Here is a 19212-nt window from a genome sequence, read left to right on the forward strand (position 1 = left end):
ATGTAGGAAAATATTAAAAGAAAAAACCATATGGCTTCGTAGTTAAACATTCAGCGTTCGATTCGGGGAGTCTTATGTGACAACGTGAAGATATTCCACTTTGTGTGCCCTGTAGAGTGTCACCCACCACAGTAACGTGTTCTGTTTGTTCTGTGATTAGTTCCTTATTTTTAGAAAGACTTGCTAATTTATAGTAAATCAACTTTACCATCTGGACAAAATGTGGGAGTGGGGTGGGGTGGGAGGATGGGTTCTATTCTCAGAATTTAAATGGAAAACTCCCTCCTTTGGCCTGGTCAAACCCTGGTTTGGAGATGTGTAAGTACAACCAAAGCAGGAAGAAGCTCCCTTCTGGACTTTTGGGGAAAAATATCTGAGGCCATCTAAGGCACCGAATCCCCAGGCTAATAAACTATTCATCCCCAGACCACGAGGAAGCTTGAGGGGGGAAAGTGGTAGGTAAACACCGGAAAACAGAAATCCTTATATTTTAGTACTATCATCTTTGGTAAAACTAAGTAAAAGTAGCACATATTAGTTGCCACAGGATCCTTAACTAATACAATCTGAGGCCCCCCCCCCCAATTTTGTTAAGCGTATATGAGTATACTAAAGTTGTGGAGAAAATGTCACATGTGTTGAAGCAATCATCTGTTTTTATAGGACTTTAACAAAGTGATTGACTGAATGACTTCTATAAATGGATTTCTCAGTGAACTCCAATGGTAACTGCGATGGTAATTTAAGATGACCACAGCAATTTACTCAAAAACAAATTCACAAGGCAGTGTAACTTCAGTAAAAACCGAGGGCGATCATGACGTTGCCACACCTGTAGTAAAAGAATGAAAGAAATCTCAACTCCAGATCGGGGGGAGGAAGGTCTCTGTGGATCACACGGCAATCGTAGCTGAAGTCCATGGTTTTGCGGAGACTACTTTGTGGTACTAACATGAGGCTGTTTCAGGGGCCGGCAAACTTGCTCTGTAAAGGGCTCTCGTAAGTGTTTTAGGCTTTGTGGGCGTCGGGTCTCAGTCACAACTACTGACTCTGCCACTGTGGCTTGAAAGCAGCGATAGAAAATATGTGAACGGGCGTAGGTGTTTCGGTAAAACTTTACAAAAATCATGTGTTGGGCTGGATTTGGCCCTCCGACTGTGGCTTGCTGACTCCTGCTCTAATCAGTAAGAAGCTGCCTCGTTCATATGTTTTTTTTTTTTTTTAATTGTTTTTTTTTCAATGTTTATTTATTTTTGGGACAGAGAGAGACAGAGCATGAACGGGGGAGGGGCAGAGAGAGAGGGAGACACAGAATCGGAAACAGGCTCCAGGCTCTGAGCCATCAGCCCAGAGCCTGACGCGGGGCTCGAACTCCCGGACCGCGAGATCGTGACCTGGATGAAGTCGGACGCTTAACCGACTGCGCCACCCAGGCGCCCCTGTTTTAAGTATAGACAAGGGAGGCGGGAAGAGAGAAAGGGAGAGACAGAAAGCATGTTACAAAAAGTATTTAAAATGAGTGATTCAGTTGGTGGGAGGGATTAATCGCTTAAGACCGTTTTCCAAACTGGCCATCGGAAGTGAGACCTCTCGATTTAAAAAGTCAGGCAACAGTAAAGAAAATGCTGTTGGACTGAGGAAAAGATAGGAAAGGGAATAATACAGACTGACTCTCATAACATGAACCATGGGAGGGTTGGTACAAAACCCAGGAGGCCGCGTGCTGGCGGGGGCTCTCCAGACACAGCTGAGGGGCTTGGGAAAGAGGAGCCCTGCCGAAGGAAGGGTGGTGGTGAGGTCTTGGAGTCTGGAGAGGGTGCTGCGTCCATCAGTCAAACCTTCAACTTCCAGTCTTGAGCTGCCGGAGTTCCAGCCCTGGCCTTGCTGGTAAGGATCATGTGCCCTCGGGCCAGTCACCTAGCTTGTGTGGGCCAAAGGTTCCTCATCTGTGACGCCTCCTCCAGGAGTAAGTGTGGGGTTGTGGGACACGGATGCATCACACTGGATTCCGAGAAACCCTGGTCTCTTGTCCCTTCTCTTAAAAAGTCAAACGCAAGCGTTTAAGAGTGAGAGAAAGTTCCAGACTGTGGCATGTAAGCGCCCTTTGGCAGGATTTTCACAGCATCACAAACAGGACTAAGACAAGCTTCTGGAGGGCATTCGGTTTAGATGAAAAGCTGCCCCTTCAGAAAGAAGGAACTTTCAGTAATGGTTCTTGGTAACTTATCAACTCTCCTTTTCCAGAGACACTTTCCTGGTCTTCGGGGCCACTTTGCCACCAGTGCCTCTTTGATATGCCAACCGTTTAAAGGCGGCAGTTCAGTTAGTCTGGGAGAAGGGGACTGAGTGAAGGCTGCTGTGCACGTAACTCCTGTGCCTGGGAATTCAAAGGGCACAGCAAGTCTCCGCCCTTTAGGGAGAGCGACTTTTATATTTTTAACATAGAGGTCTCCAGATAATGTGGCTGGAGCTGAATAAAATGCTGTTTAAGAAGATGGGGAGGGAGGAAGAGATGGAAAGTGGTATTTTGAGACCTGGAAGAAGGATTTTTATGTGCAGTATATACCGTGACCCCTGATTTTGTGCCAATTAAACATTCCGTGTACAGTGATGGCTGGGGGCTTTCGGAGCACCGATGTTAAGAACTCCCGGGTGTAACTCCATGTTTCAGCCTTGCTTCCTCTTCACTATATCACTTCCTTATATACATTTATACATTGTATACGTTACCAGCTCAGCATCCACAACCCCTGGTCTCTTGCACTTAACCCTTAATCACTTATTTCCGAAAATGTCGTGTTAAGGATTAATGCTTCATACCCACTTTTGCCCTTCTGTGAATCTGCAGTAACCAGTTTTCTAGGACCAATGTGAATCGAATCCAGAACATTAAATCATTGCTTTTTGCACAAGAAAACCCACAGAGTTTATGGGAATACTGGGACTAAGGGGCACAGCACCCCAAAACTTCCATCACTGATACGGTCTAAAAAAAAAAGAGGAGCCTAATAAAAATAGCAGTAGTTTTAAGCGTTGCTGAGTGGTCAGGAAATGGACAAATACCACAATAAATGTGGCAGGTTATCGTGAAGAGGACCTGAAGGGTGCCTGTGGTAGGAAACAGGGGAAGGGGCTGCGTCTCTGGGACTGTTGTGAAGTAGAGGAAGGAGTGATTTGAAGTCAGACGTGAGGTTCTAACCCCAGGTAGAGCCCAGGGTGACTGCCCACATGGGGAGAAACCGAGGGAGTTGGTGATGCTTGAGGGGTGCATGGCTTGTGTATTCCTGTGTGGCACCGTTCGGCCAGGTGCAGTTTTCTGTGTCCACCTCGTGTTCCTCGTGGACTCAAGTGCACACGACTAAATGGGAAAAGTACATCATGCCCGATCCTTCCCTCACGTATCAATCGCGTTAGAACAAATACGCGTTTCAAAACGAGTGCTGTAGTCAAACGGACTGTGTTTGCTAACCTGGCCCCGATGACGGTGGAATGCTCTAAGAGAGCCTTCCGTCCGCCGGCGGTGGCCCAATAAGAGTTTCAAAAAATGCTGACATAGACCTGTGGTTGGTAAAAATGGAAAATAAAATGATATTTATAGGGTATTCACTGAAGAGATTTCTTTTCTCTGTTCATCTTACAGCAAGTCCATTTTGGTGTGGAAGTTTCCATTGTTTACTAATAAAATAATTCACAGGTTGAAGGCAAAGCTCTAGGTAGTGAAGAGATTCGGGTTTACTTGTACTTCTTCAAGGTGCAGCTAAAGGTGCTCTTAGTCCCGAGTCTTTAAATTTATTTGCATTAGAGAGAAACCCAGTGGAGACAGAGGAACGAGGGATCCACTTTGTGAGTCATCAAAGTGCTTTATTTTGTAAAGCCTGGCTCATGACTGGAGTGTATTGTTAGCACTAGGAGATACAAGGCAAACTTCCTCACTCTGTCCAAATAGTTTATCGACAGAAATGAATGACAGAGACTGTTACAGACAAAAAGAAAGCATTTTGTAAACTTCTAAAAGCATACACACACTGGCCACAAAGGAAATAGTTACTCAAATAATGTATGGGTACCTTATCTTTACTTCAGGGTCTCACCTCTGTAGTCTTGGGCCAAAGAAACCACGGTATAACTTCAGAATACTCGAACTGACTCGATTCCAGAATGAACGGGGGGGGGGGGGGGGGCAAACCAGTCTCGATTAATTCAAATGCGTAAAATACGGACTCGGACAACCATGTCATGGTGGTGACACCATCTACCGTGGAGGACGAACCCGGGGGAAGTCCATAATGGTACGGTGGTGTTGCTGGCCTCCGAAGGTCCTGACTTGCCATCAGCACATGTTTTCTGAAGTAAACCCACACACACTGGGCGCAGTTGCAGCCCTGATAAGCCCTGAAGTAAAGTCATTGGAAGGGGCAGTATGGCAGGGGGTATTTGTGACTTGTAAGTAATCACTGGAGGGTGGATTTTTTTTTTGTTCTTTTCTGAAACTGCCTACAAAAATCATCTCATGTTTTAAACAAAGAATTTCAAAGGCACAGCTTTAGCACAGTGTATAAGTTGATAACCTACTCTAAGCAAGTCTAATATTTTAGCTTGACGCCTTTCAGAAAATGCCAGAAAGTTGGTAAATACATGATCGATGTTGAAAATTTATAAACTGATTAAAACACAATCAGCACAGTTTAGGGCAATGAACTTACATAACCAGATTTGGGTTAAACATTAAAAAAAAAAAAAACCATCGGGTTGATAAATGTACATCTGGAGGAAACAAAACCACCTTTTACTTTCATTGTAGAAGACTGCCTACCGTGTACTTTGAATAAAACACTCACCCAAAAACATGACTGCAGGGTACATTTCAAAATATGACAAACATTATTTCACCTACACTGTAAAATGACTTTACATGTAAACTTCAAAAATCACATGCTGTACATTAAATTTTTAGATTCAAAAATATCCCTGTTTTCCTAATAATGTAAACAGTAAAATTGAGGGTTTCAGTTAAAGGGATAATTCATAACAAAATACCACTGTTTAAACAATGGTCAAACATAAACATCTTATAATTTAGATCTGCCATCGTTAACAGGAGAGTTCAGAGTTCTAATGCTTTGCTCACCTTCCCACAGTAGGAGATGTAGATACCATTGCCCGAAACTATGCACTTTTCAGGTAAGCTTTATTTTTATTTTGTAGCATAAATTCCTATATTGCAACATAAGAGTGTAACAGTGAAGAAGCTCCAGGCAAGAAAAGAGAAGTAAGCAGTTTTCCTGGACATACTTACTGAGGTGAAAAATGTACAGGTAAGAGTCACTAGGGGCATCGGCTTCTTGCTGGAGGAGGGGCATTTGTTCCCGGACCCCGGGGGCCCCCCCCGGACACCGTGTGGAGGCGGAACCCTGAAGCAGGGCACGCCCCCGCCTGGTGCCAGGGGCCTGGGGCACAGCTGTTAAGGAGCGTCAGCGTGCGTGGTAGAAATGTAACATTCGCAGTAAGTTTTTTCTTTTAATCACCATCATTATTATCATCATTATTATTATCTTCATTATTATTATGAATACTGTCACATCTTTCAACTCCAAAAAATAAACTGATCCACAGTTTATCGTGTGATGCCAACATGGTTGGTCTGACATGCATTTCCTTCATCTCCTCCCCCCGCATGTGCTCATTCATTCATTCATTCGTCCACAGCTGGAATCAGAGGGTTGTTGCCCAAACACACCCTGACTGAAGCTGATCAGTTTTCATTAATTAATTAATTAATTTTTAAGACACGCACGCACACACACGCGCACACACACACGTGTCAGAAATAGCTAGAACGATGCTGGGAAATATCAGGTAGCTGTTAAAGCGAGTAGCCTCCAAATCAGTCATCTTGGCCCGAAGATGTAAACGAGGAGGTGTGCTTCACTGAGTTTGGTTTTCATTTTTCTTACGCCGAAGCCACCTCTGTCCTTCCCATGCTCATGTCCGTCCAAGGTCATGTGGGAGGTTACGTCAAGATGTGGCCAATAAAGTCCAAAAAGCGCTTTGAATACTGTTCTGGGTTCACGGTCGAGATCTCTGCACCAGCCTAGGCAGATGGAAAGGAGAGGAATATCGATATAATCACCACTCAGTATGTAGAGCATTTTTTTCAATTGCGGCTAAACGTAAAACTAATAATAATAATCTGTGCCCCGTTCTTAAGACAGAACTCAGAATTCTATCTTGGATATTGCATCTGAATATCTGAATGGTCCAGGTTCTTAGGATCTGTGTGAAAACGAGGCAGAGAGGCTGAACCACAGATGCTGTTATCACACATACTGTGACTGTAGCAACTGAAAAAAACACCTTGAACTAGCCACGTCTGGGATGTTCCTTTCAAACAGTGGACTCCGTGTGGCCTACATTCGGAAGCCATGTAATCAATGTTTGTTTTTCAGGAGAACAGATTGGAGATACCTTGAGAATGACACAAACAGCAACATTCGGCTGAAGGGGAATTCCACCGACAATGACCTAGGATTGCGTTTCTCTTCCAGGACCCAGGTAAGTGGCTGAGTGCTCAAAAGAGGGGGTGACAGCAGCAGCAGGGTCCGTGTCAGCTGGCACCGTAACCAGGTGGGACGTGAGGCTGCTGATCGCACCTCCCCCAGCAGGGCACAGCAGTGCCATTGTTCCCCTTCACAGTGACCCGCTCAGAGCAAGGAAGCAGGGGCCCCTCGAGGAGGCTCAGTGGGGGACTTCCTATTACCAGAGGCGATGCTGGCGACCAGACTCGAGGTCTGGAGTTACCAGCCAGTTTCCTGAGCTGCAAAGGGCAAGACCAGTTTTACTAAGTCACTAGGTGCTATTTTTAGACACCCATAGTCACTGGGGAACCTGTAATTTCCATGCCTGGCCTGGGCCGCCGGGATCTCCACGGACGAGCCCGGGCCTCGAAGGCAGAGAATAGTTCCCAGCAGCTCAGCACGGCATTCCTTTGCTAAGAGTAATGTCTTGCTCCTGCAGATGCAAACTGTACACAGTTTCAGGCCATGTGGTGTATGACGGAGCCAGGCTGGTGCCTTCCAGTGGAGACTCGGGTGGAGCCACGTTTGCCACGGCAAATTTCCAGTTTCACATGGTGTGTGATGTTACGGTGAGAATGGGGAAAGAGGGGAACGAACACGGAGCACCTCCCCGGCGCTCGGCCTGGTCGCCTCACGTCTCCTCCACAAGACCCCTTCAGCAAGGCAGTGGAGCTCCCTTCTTAGTGAGGGGACCTGAAGCTCTCGAGGTTACACGGCCGGGAAAGCTGAAATCGGGGTTCTGAGCCAGTTCTGTCTCTGTAGTATGCCCGTGGTTCGCCATCAAAGGTGAGCATCGGAATGACTACAGAGCCATGAGGGACCTCCCCCAGCTTCTTGACCCGGACTCAGAATCGGGGAAGGGGACGGTGCGTCTGGCACGCACACACTTCACAAATGCCATGCGGGAGGCTGCGATGCCAGCAGGTGAGAGCTGCCGGGCGCCCTCCTCTCTCACCAACGCAGGAGTTCCGGCACTTTCACTGGGCCAGGGGAGGTCTTGGTCATGCTTTGCACACGGTTGGAATACCGTAAGTAGTAGCTGATGGTGCAACTGAAATGTTTCTTTGGCAAACAGAATATGGTTTTGGGCTGGTTCCCTTGCTGGGAGGGCAGCCTAGCCTATTTGATTGTAAAATACAGAAAAAGAGCCTTTCATAGAGGCTGATGTTCTGGTGTATCCTGGCTGGTTGTACACACTATTGCTCCTTCCAGTGTGAACAAGCCAAGACACAAGTCTGTCTCTATGGGATGGGGGTCTGCAGCTTTTTTAGCAACGCCTGGAAAGCCAAAATGAATCTCTACGATACAAGCATAATGGATACTCACCACTTGGGAGGTTCAACCAGGCAGGTGGGATTTGCTGGTAGGGCATGGGGCCGGGACTAGCACAGAGCAAGGGGCTGGGCTAGGTCCTGGGGAGCAGTCCCATTTCTACCACTTTCTAGTGCCGTGACCCTGACAAGTTACCATTTACGCTTTCTTCCTCAGTTTCTTCAACTGATAAACAGGGATACAGGCTTGTCATGGGGATTCAGTAAGTCAACATATGCCTAGAATAGTGATAATTTAGAGCAAGAACAATAAAGGTGAGGAATTTATGTTATTAAACTTTGATCTTGCACCCAAAAGTTTTCGGTGATAAAAAATACACAATTCACTGTGCAAAAAGAAAGATAATACTGCATATCTGGGAAGTGTCTGAAGCACAGAATAGTGCTTCAGTTCTGAACATTTTACAGTTTTGAGAATTCGTGTTAAAACATTTATCTTCACTTTTGTCTTTGAAGCATTTTTCAAACAAAAACGAATTCGCACAGTATTCTAGAGATGCACGTGTGTGCTAATACCCCAGTGTGGAAAAAGACGACCGGCCGCTGAGTTGAAGTGACCTGCCCAAAGCGTAGGGAGTCGTGGTGGGAGCTGGTATTAGCTGTTGGCATTTGCCGGCTCCAAATCTCGCGCTCGGAACATGACCCCCCAAGGTAACAAGAACCCCTGAGGGACTCTGGACAGCTCAGTGGGAGGGAGGCAACCACAGCTGGTCCCTGCACTGCAGACTGCAGCAAGGGCCCAAGAGCAGAGAAGGAAACAAAGTGGAGATACTTACGCCATGTTTAACAGTTTTTGCAGCGTGGGCAGCTTTCTTTTTTGCATCATAATGAGTCAAAATGTCAATAATTGCCATAAAGTACACCTCTTTCCTGGGCGAGTCTGTAAAGGGATGAGAGAGAGCAGTGATTGTGGGACAAATGACGCCACCTGGAGAGGCACGTCCTGGGGGTGAGGGACTCAGGACAGAACAGGGTTTGGAGGAGTCTGAAAACTAAGGCCATGTCCATGTAAGTTCAAACACATTCTAAAAAAAAAAAACTTTTCCTCCCTCCTCCATGTTTTATGGAGTAGAGAGGTGGGCAGACTGGGTGACGGGAGGGGACTGGGAGAGACTGGCTTCCGGTTATGGGAGGAACAAGTCCCGGAGCAGAAAGGCACAGCGTAGGGAACACAGCAGTGACTCGGCACCGGGGCTGAGAGGTGGGCAGGTGGGGGCACGGCAGAAAGCCCAGCGCAGCGCCTAAAATCACCGTGTTGTCCACCGGAAGTTAACGTTAACACTGTGTATCAGCTATCCCCAAACACAGAGAAAGTTAGCTGGTAAATAAAATAGTACTTTGGAAAAAGCATCCACGTAACTCCTACACATCCCTGTTAAACAGCTTAACTTTCCCCAATTCTCTCTCAATTCAAAAAGTAAAAAAGTATCACCCTAGGATGTTACCAGTAGGGGTCCAAGGGGGAGACGGTTTTTAATTTTTGCCAATCTGCATTTTCTTTAACGATGATGGATTGCTTTGGTGTAAAGAGAGATGCTCATACAACAGGTGGATGGAATTACGCTCCTTACTCCTAGTCTACCGTTGACTACAGGCGCACCTTGCTTTACGGTGCTTTGCACATACTGCATTTTCCACAGATCGAAGGTTTATGGCAACCCTGTGTCAGGCAAGTCTGCTGGCACCATTTTCCCAATGGCATTTGCTCACTTCGTGACTCTGACACATTCTGGTAATCCTAGCAATAGTTTAAACTTTTTCATTATTGTATTTGCATGGTGATCTGTGATCAGTGATTACAACTCACTGAAAGCTCAGATGATGGTATTAGTATATTTTAGCAATAAAGTATTTTTAAAATAAGGTACGTACATTGTTTTTTAAAGATATAATGCTATTGCACACTTAAGAGACTATACAGCAGTGTCAACATAACTTCTATATGTACCAGGAAACCAGAACATTCATCTGACTCACGTGGTGGTGGTGGTCTAGAACTGACCCTGCAACACCTTTGAGGTGTGCCTGTACTCACAACCGTTCATAATTCTGAGTCTAGCATCAGAACTGCAGAAAGGCATTTATCGTCTCTAAGATCCGTCTTCCACGTATTTCCACAAATAGGCTGTTTTAATTATAAACAATAAGAAAAGTACATTTGACTACATCTCGTTTTCTGCACTGAAGAAAATTTTGGGGAGCAAAATAACAACTGAAGCTCACTTGGCTGATAGGCCGCATCTTTTTTTTTTTTTTCTTAAACAATGATGAACCACAATTTTTATTACTCAAAAAATAAGAGGCCTGTTTTTATCCTACCTCCAAATCGTCTTGGTTTTCTCATGTCTCAGTAGCTAAGGTAGAAGGTGATATTCCTTCAAATATCCAGTCACCCAGATTTGGAGGATTAAGATTGGGCTCACTTAGACAAGAGGGCCATAGAGACCCCTTAATGGGCGGCCAGGGGGCACAGCAGAGGACAGACAGACACAACAGCAGACCAGACGCCCTCATCCCACGCCCTGGGCCAGCTTCAGCGCTCCCGAAAGGGGAAGGGCCGGTAGCGATGAGACGCCGGCCCCCCAGGGCGTCCGCATGAGCCTCCCTCCCCCGCGAGGCACACTAGGGACCTCGTGTGTGCCTAGCTCAGGATGGATTCCTGACATTTCGGATCCACGTAAGAGATGGTGAAGAACAAAAATTCCAAAAACGTTTCTTCTATACGTTATCTGTCCGCACCTAAGTGTGGGTACGTGGGTGTTACATAGTTTGTGTGGCTTCACTCCATTCCAACATCAGAAAATTCAAGGGCCCGATCACATCCCGTTTCAAAACCAGAGATGAGTTACCCTTAACATGCTCGTGTCCCTGAGTCAGCTACTGAGGCTCTGGAGAATCAGCCTTGGAGGGCAGCAGACTTTTAACCGGGATTATGATTACTAGTGGGAAACAATGCAAAAATCAAATCACTTCATAGATAAAAAGAGGTGGTAAGAGCTCAGCTTACTTTCATGGCATTTAATCCCATAAACGTCAATGTTTGGATCAAACTCCCCCGGGGCCAAAGGCGGTGAGCTGTTGAGCGTGTTTCCAGGACTGTCCGGAGGGGTTCCCACGGGGTGGGTGCCGTCGCTCTCCCCCTCCTCTTCCCCGTCGTTCTCTTCACACTCCACCTCCTCCTGCTCGGCTCGCTCCACATCGTGGATTCCCACCAGCAGGCTGTAGTCCATGAGCTTCAACTGGGCAAGAAACTGAGGGTGGGAGGCAGCAGGGTCAGTCAGGCCTTCAAACCCCAGATCTGGAGAAAACAAGCTCAGGAAAATGCACACGGGGGAAGGCTGTGAGCCAGGGGGCGGCAGAAACGAGAAGAGGGTCTCCCCGAGAGGCGGCCAGCCAGGAGCCTCCTTTGTGATGCTCTCCCGGCCCCGTGGAAGCTTCGCGGGCCGAAAACGGAGCCCCACACCCCGGGCCGGCCCGGCGCTAGTAGTGTTTTCCCTGAGACGCCAAGCTGGATGCCGAGAGGCGGGCACATATCCCATGGTGGCTGGATTACCCCAGAGAGCACAGCACATGGCTGGCAAGGAGGGAAGAGAGCTGCTCTCCCAACAACTAAGACTGGCCGAGGGGAAAAACCAGGGGCCTCCCAAGTGGCTTCCAGCAGTCTCTTGTGAAAGCACTTGGAAATTCAGCACACTGGGCTGAGGACGTGAGTACGCTGTCCGTCCCCACGAAGTAAAAGCCCAAATGTCCCAACCGACCAGCAAACGCCTGTGTCAGTGCTCGGGTGAGTAACACAGTCCTGTCCTGCTCAGGTTTCCTTCTGGAAGCGGGGAGATCGGAGGAGCTGAGGGCGTGGTCCACTTCGCACGAGGCAGCACAGGCCCAGGACCCCCGTCCCCGCTCGTCCCGTTCCAGCCGCGGGTAGAACGGAATGTGGGCCGAGACCTGACTCCGAGGGTCAGCCTGCCTCTCCTACTCCTCTCTGGACTTCTCACGCCATTTTTCTTTTCTCTTCTTAGGAGACGCACCCAGACACGTGTTCTAATCGCTCCATTAAAGTGTGGCTAGAACTGAGGGCAAAACGTGCCGGCCCATCTGCTGGCTAAAACCCCACAGCTCCCCGGTCCCCACCCAGCTGGCTCCGCACAGGGTCCGGTTCTGCTCCCACCCCGTGCCCATGGCCCAAGAAGACGCAGGACCCCGACTCTCGGAGGGCCTGATGCCACCCTCGTTCGGTGACGCAGAGCAGCCAGCTGGCCTCCGGCCATCCCGGCAGAAGTTAGGACATGAACTTCCTTACACAAAGGGCAAGCATGTGAAATGACCGGTCTTGAGTTCTGGCCGAAAATGAGTGAAACGAAATCCATCTGTGGAGACCTGCAGGAACCCCCCCGCCCCGGCCCCCCAGCCTGTAGGGAAGCAGCTCGGCGTCTGAGCTGAAGGAGAAGCCATTCCCCCTTGAGGACCAGGAGGGGACCTCGCATGCCAGCTGTGCCCAGAGGCCTTCCGTTCCTCACCAGCCCAGGCCTCCTCCTGCTCTCCTCTTTCTTAGCTCCCATTTCCATGTCTTCCCACCAAGAATCCCCTGGGGCCAGGCTGACTCTTCCTCATTGAAGCTCAGGGGGAAAAAAAAAATCACACAAATCTTCATTTAGGTATGTAAGCAAGGTAGGAGAACCCTAATACTTAAAAACTCATACGTGCAAACCCTTGGCCAAAAGAGTACTCAGTAGCCAACAGGTACACAAAAAGATGCTCCACATCACTCCTCATCAGGGAAATGCAAATCAAAACCGCAATGAGGCGGTCACACCTGTCAGAATGGCTGGTGTCAAAAAGACGAGATAACAGGTGTTGGCCAGGATGTGGAGAAAAGAGAAGCTCGTGCACTGTCAGTGGGGATGTAAATCGGTGCGGCCAGCATGGAATTCGGTATGAAAATTCCTCAAGGAATTAAAAACAGAACTACCCTACGATCCAGCAATCCCAGTTCCGGGTGCATATCCACAGGAAACAAAACCATTATCTCGAAGATGTATCTGTACTCCCATGTCCGCTGCAGCATTACTCATAATAGCCAAGGTATGGAAACGACCTAAGTGTCAGTGGATAACTGGGATCGAGAAAATGGGGTATATGTACACTGAGGAATGTTGTTTCATCTTAAAAAAGAAAGAAAAATTCTGTCACCGTGAACCTGCTGGGCGTTACGCTAAGTGAAATAAGCCAGACAGGAAAAGACAAATACTGTGTGGTATCACTTATGTGTGTGTGTATGTTGTGTGTGTGTGTGGGGGGGGGGGGGGGTTTGAACTCATAGAATCAATAGAAAAGTGGTTGCCAGGAGCCGGTGGGGGGTGGTGTGGAAGAACTAAGGAGAGTTGGTAAAAGGGTACAAACCTACAGCTATCAGCTGTGTAAGGTCTGAGGATCTAACGCATAACGTGGTGACTGTAGTTGGTAACACCGTGTCGCGTATAACTGAAAATCGCTAAGAGGGTAGGGCTTAAACGTTCTCACCAGAAGAACAAAAAAAGGTAAATATCTGAGGTAATGGTTGTGTTCCTAACTTGATGGGGGAATCCTCTGACAATGGATACATACAGCAAATCGTCACCGTAAACACTTTAAATATCTTATAATAGTATTTGTAAGTAAGTGTTACTTATTCCAGTTACAAAACAAAACAAAACAAAAAAAAAAACCCCAAAACCACAAAACAGTAACAAAACACAGTGCTGGTTCTCATGCCTTGAATCAATTTTCTGAGCCCGAGAGAGAGAGGAAGCTCCTGTTCCTCCCATGGTCTTCCCCAAACTCCCCCTTTAAAGTAATCACAGAACCACCTTTCTGGGCCCACCTCGCCTGGCTAGACTTTGTCTGGTGGACAAAGACTGCTCATCGTGCCGTGGCCCCTGGCAGGTGCTGGGCTTTGGGGTGACCAGGAACTCACGTGGGCAACCGTCCCTCTCCCGAGTGAATGACCACGCGGTAAGACCCGTGAATCTTCTACCGACGCGGCCAGCCGCCCAGCCGTGTAGCCAGATCTGGGTTTCTTGGTCTGCTCCCCACGGACCTGCATCTCCATGGATGTGGAAGAGAACCAGGTGCTGTGGGGACAGAGACAGCTGGCCTCCAGGGACTCAAAGCTAAGAAGTCGTGAATTCAGCATCCCGCGTTCAAAGCTCGTACTTTACGCTGCGCTACGCTGCTTCTGGAAACTGCAGTAAGGCAGCTCTTCCCAAGTCGTGTTCTTTGCAACACTAGTACGGAAAAGATGAGTTCAATCAAATGGTTCCTGAGGAGGAGGGCCTCCCCGAGTTGCCAAGCACAGGGAGTCTCCGCGAGGGGTAGGTGCCGGCGGCTCACAGCGGCTTCATCTCGGAACCGCTTTATCCCCCTTCAGAGCACCCCGTGGAAACAAAAGACGTCTGGGAAACACTGAGGCCAAAACACCCAGTCATGCTCTCTGACCCCGCCCCGGGTGTGGCGGGCAGGATGCTCCCCAGTGGCCACGGGCCGCAGGAGGCTGTGGCGGGGGCAGAGCTCAGCCTCTGGGCTCCTGGACATCAGGGTCCGTGCGTCTCTGTCTCCTGGCCCCTCCCACGCCGCACGGTGCTTGCAGAACACGCGGCACGCCGGCAGACACCGGGTTCCCGGCTGGCAACATCTCCCCAGAGAGCCCACGTGTTGGGGCGGGGGGCACGGGTGGGGAGCGGGCTGTTCGGCCGGGCCACAGGCCCCCTTCTTTCCATCCCCGCTCCTCCCGGATCCTTGGAAGGCCCCTGAGAAGCGGTAAGGGTCCCAGTCCTCTGGGACGGGAGGATCTTTTCAAGATGCGACTTTAATCTTAACTCTGCCCCTGCTCTAGGCCTTGCAGTGGGTGCCTGTTCCTCGCGGGGCAGAAGCAAACTCGAACACGGCCCAGCGGACCAGGATGGTTGGCCCCATTACCTCTTTGGCTGCCTTGAAGCCTGTTCCAGCCCACCTTCCGGCCCTCTCACCTGCACCACTTGACCTTCAGATCACACCTGCAGGGACGCTTGCTTCTGGAAGCCTTTCCCGATTCTTGCCTGGGCCACGCCCCCAAAGCACGGCGTGGAGGGACCCGCACACTTTTCCCTAATGACACTTGGCTTGGCCGCACATTTACCTTGTTAGATTATTTGGGGAAGCTTCTGTTTTCCCTGAACACGGCAGCCCCGTGGGGGCAGGGGCTCTGGCTGTTTCTGCCCTCACCGTATTCCCGGTGGTAAGGTGTCAGTATTTACTGGACAAGTGAATGAGATGCCTGCTGCCTCTTCCCCAGTCCCCTTGAACTCACCCTAATTTCCCTAACCCCTTTCTCGAAGAAACAACCACCCAGGGCAAGTAAAAACATAGAACAAAGCAACAAAGAAACCTTTGAGACTGTAAGAGGAAGCGCCTACTGGAAGCAAAGCGAGAGCATTTACCACGTATCTTTGCCAGAATGGAACCTCGCTATCATGTAAGTCTACTGTTTGACCTTCAGAAGGCTGGTTTTCAAACACCCTTGCAGGTGTGCCTGATTACAAAAGTTAAGGGGCTGCCTGTAATGAACTTGCAAAGGTCAGCCGGGAAGGGAGGATGACCATGGCTGGGCTGCTGCACTCAGTGCAGTACCCCCCCGCCCCCCCCCCATATCCGCGATGCTCACAATGCCAGGCCCTTTCCTGGGCCTTAGTTCTGCAGTCAGACTAGTGCCGAGGCTCCCTTTTTCAGTAAGGAAACATCTGTATCCAAAATACAAAACTGAAACCATCAGTGAAACATAATATGCATCTCTAGGTAAGAAGCTGCTCTCCCGGCTCCTGGGTGGCTCAGTTAGTTAAGCGTCCGACTTTGGCTCAGGTCGTGATCTCAGAGTTTGTGAATTTGAGCCCTGCATCGGGATCTCTGCTGTCGATGCAGGGCCTGCTTTGGATCCTCTGTCTCCCTCTCTCTCTGCTCCTCCCCCACTCTCTCTCTCAAAAATAAATAAATATTAAAAAATAAATAAATAAGAGTATAGGTCTGGGAGTCCGATGGGAAATGAAACCTTATTTCTCTCACTAGCTCTGTGACTTGACAAGGCGTCCACCTCCCCAAGCCTCAGTTATTCTAACTGTACAATGGGATAATCCCGCTAAGCTCATAGGGGTGTGGAGAGGAAGGAGAGAGGATGCGTAGCTCAGGTGATGGAAACCGGGCCTCGCTCGCAACAATGGAGGCTGTTACTGTGATTGCCCGTGTCGCTGTTATTCTGGCAGAAGGCTTTTTTCCAACAAGTCCGCACTTTAAACACGGGGACAGGTTCAAGTTAGGTGGGCCAAGAGGAGAAGCGTGGAGAACCCCCCTAGCTCTTGTCTCCATAAAGTTTATTTTCCATCTCTTCTGAAGTAGAGGGGAATGTGGCAATAAACTCGAGATCCTCGGTAGAGAAAATTCCCGCCGGGTGTCGCAAAACTGCCGTGGCCTGGAAGATTCCACGTGGCTGGGGAGGGGTTAAAGGTTCCACTGCTGGGGTTTGCCTCCAGCTGACATTAAGGAACTTAATACACATCTGCTCTGGTTCCTCTTCATCCCTTTAAGCTTCTGACTCAAATTTACTGATTTTTTTTTAAGTACGTAAGATTTCGAAGCATGACGATGTTTAAATCTTTATAATCTTCAGGCCCCTCGCCTTTCCTCCTTTTCCAACTTGTTAATAATTATCTGCCAGACCTTTGGGCTTCTTTTCCCCTCAGAAGATCCCACCTAATCTGATTCTTTCATGATTAATCCCTCTTTATGCCAAATCTCTGAGCTAGTGTCTTCTTCAAGATCTTTAGCGAGTCCTGTCACAAACCCTTCTAGAAAACGACGTGGTCAGGGAGCCATTAATAAGCTCTCTTTCGCAACGCTTAAACTCACTTTATTTATTAACACATTTGCTCTACTGAATTACCACCTCCTAACACATCTGCAATGCAGAATTAAAATTCCAACCAGCACTATTTAACAGTTCTCTTGCATCACTCGTTAAAAGTTGTAATAATCCTCCTTTGGGTCATTTATCGGGAAACAAAATCTTAACTGCCATCTCACAGACGTTTCTCATTTGCGTTTCGTATCAGAGCAGTTTAGGAGCGTGGCCTGTACAGCCTCAAATCCCAAATTAGTCTCCGGGCTCGGTTTTCCCATCCACAGACTGGGTAACAACAGCACTCATCCCAGGAGTTTCGAATGAAAGAGACGATGTCTGCATGGGAAGGAGTCAGCCTCCACACCTGGCTCCGTCGACACTGGTGGCCCACCATCCCCCGCCGGCCTCCCCGGACTCCCACCCACTTCCAAGGCTGCCGGCCCAGAGACCCCACAGCTGAGATGCCCTGTGGTGGGGGTGCTCCCGGACACCACGGGGATCCCGGCGTGAGCCAGTGGGAGGAGATACGGGTGTCAGTTCTCTGCAGTCATGATGGGCGCCGACCACGCGCAGGCCAGAAGGCAAAAGTGATTGTCCCTCTCCATACAGCACCTCCTTTTGGAGAAAAGGGCTCACCAATATGGAGTTATGTGCAAAGCTTTCTTTGCAGAGTATATGAACGGAACAGGATTTTGGGTGCAGGGAAACAAAACAACGAGAACAGCTAGATTCTCAGGACATTCTCTTCTTTCTGCTACAAAAACAGGTTACTGGGGCACCTGGGTGGCTCACCTGGTTAAGCATCGGACTTCGGCTCGGGTCACGATCTAACGGTTCGTGAGTTTGAGCCCCACATGGCGCTCTGTGCGGTCGGCGAGGAGCCCACTTGGGACCCTCAGTCTCCCTCTCTCTCTGCCCCTCCCCCGCTTGCGCTCTCTCTTTCTCAAAAATAACCATTTAAAAAAAAACATAGGGGCGCCTGGGTGGCGCAGTCGGTTAAGCGTCCGACTTCAGCCAGGTCACGATCTCGAGGTCCGTGAGTTCGAGCCCCGCGTCGGGCTCGGGGCTGATGGCTCAGAGCCTGGAGCCTGTTTCCGATTCTGTGTCTCCCTCTCTCTCTGCCCCTCCCCCGTTCATGCTCTGTCTCTCTCTGTCCCAAAAATAAATAAACGCTGAAAAAAAAAATTTAAATAAAAAAAAAACATAACAAAGATTACTTACTGAGGTGTAGTAAGTTCACCTTTTAAGTCTTAAGTAAAAAACAAAAAGTACCACCAACCCCCCCATCCCCTCCAAAAAAACTAACAGGCCAGTCAGCTCACTTAGAAAGCAGAGTGTTACAAAAATGAAACCAGATTAAACTCTAGTTTCGTTTACCAAGATCAGATGTCAAGCTACCTCACCATAATTACCCGCTTAAAAATTTAATGATGCTTCTGCATGAATGTCAAAACTAAAGATACTTGTATCAGCCACTGAGAAATTTTTTTTTAAGGAAAGAATGCTTTATGCCCTGCTTCCATTTCAACAGAACAGCTAAGTGCGAGAGCCACGTATTGGGATTAAACTCTCCAAATCCTCTAATCAACGACATTATTAGAGACAACAAAAGGGCTAAGAGGATCCTTATGTAATTCAGCCGTAAATTTGCACTGCTTCAGTTACGTTATTTCTGGAGTCTAAATATCCTAGTGGTACACAGCCAACAGAAAAAAGGATGAAAACATTTTTTCTTGGCAGATCGTGCACAACCCCTAAAGCATATTTACCATAATTGCTCAAGCCATATTATTCTCAGGATCAAAGAGTCACTGATTAACGAATAAAAAGCTGAAACTGAGAAGGTCTTCCTCGAGTACTTAGTTATCAGTTAGATCAGGCTGACACCCAAGTAAGGGAAATATTTAATGTTTAATATGTATTATAATAATAACCACTGACAATGGAAAAATAAACTTATTAATGAAAGACTGGAGAAAAATGTTACATGATTTTCTATTTCTTTTCTACTTCTATTTTTTTTTTTAATGTTTATTTATATTTGAGAGGGAGACAGTGTGCAAGCAGGGGAGGGGCACAGAGAGAGGAGGAGACACAGACTCCGAAGCAGGCTCCAGGCTCCGAGCTGTCAGCACAGAGCCTGACGCAGGGCTCGAACTCACGAACTGTGAGATCATGACCTGAGCCGAAGTCGCTCAACTGACTGAGCCACCCAGGATCCCCTCTATTTCTCTTTCTCAGTAGACAGTTGTATCCTTCACAAATAAACAATATTTAGGTTCTAACTGAAGTATGTACACGAGCTGGGTTTAAAAAAAAAAAAAAAAAAAAGGTAAATGTTTTTAATGAGAATAAATTCATGACCTGAAAATAATTATGAACTCCTTCAATCGGTCTGGGT

General features: G+C 48.1%; 1 protein-coding gene and 1 long non-coding RNA gene across 3 annotated transcripts in view; one reads left to right on the top strand and one right to left on the bottom strand.

The window, feature by feature from the left end:
- Positions 1-3840: 3840 nt before the first annotated feature.
- PIP4K2A (phosphatidylinositol-5-phosphate 4-kinase type 2 alpha) overlaps positions 3841-19212 on the bottom strand; it is a 193872-nt gene continuing 178500 nt past the window's right edge. For both annotated transcript variants that reach the window (XM_045465203.1, XM_045465202.1), the window contains 3 exons: positions 10914-11157; positions 8683-8786; positions 3841-6091 (listed from right to left, as the gene is read on the bottom strand). In XM_045465203.1, the coding sequence (XP_045321159.1) occupies positions 6011-6091; positions 8683-8786; positions 10914-11157 (429 nt within the window). In that variant the 3' untranslated portion in view covers positions 3841-6010. The remainder of the gene's footprint in view (positions 6092-8682; positions 8787-10913; positions 11158-19212) is intronic.
- On the top strand, positions 6451-12328 carry LOC123591240. The gene is made up of 3 exons (XR_006709184.1): positions 6451-6552; positions 7015-7144; positions 11926-12328. It is a non-coding gene; the product is annotated as an uncharacterized LOC123591240 (long non-coding RNA).

The sequence above is a fragment of the Leopardus geoffroyi genome, chromosome B4, assembly GCF_018350155.1.
Source record: "Leopardus geoffroyi isolate Oge1 chromosome B4, O.geoffroyi_Oge1_pat1.0, whole genome shotgun sequence".
Classification (NCBI taxonomy): domain Eukaryota; kingdom Metazoa; phylum Chordata; class Mammalia; order Carnivora; family Felidae; genus Leopardus; species Leopardus geoffroyi.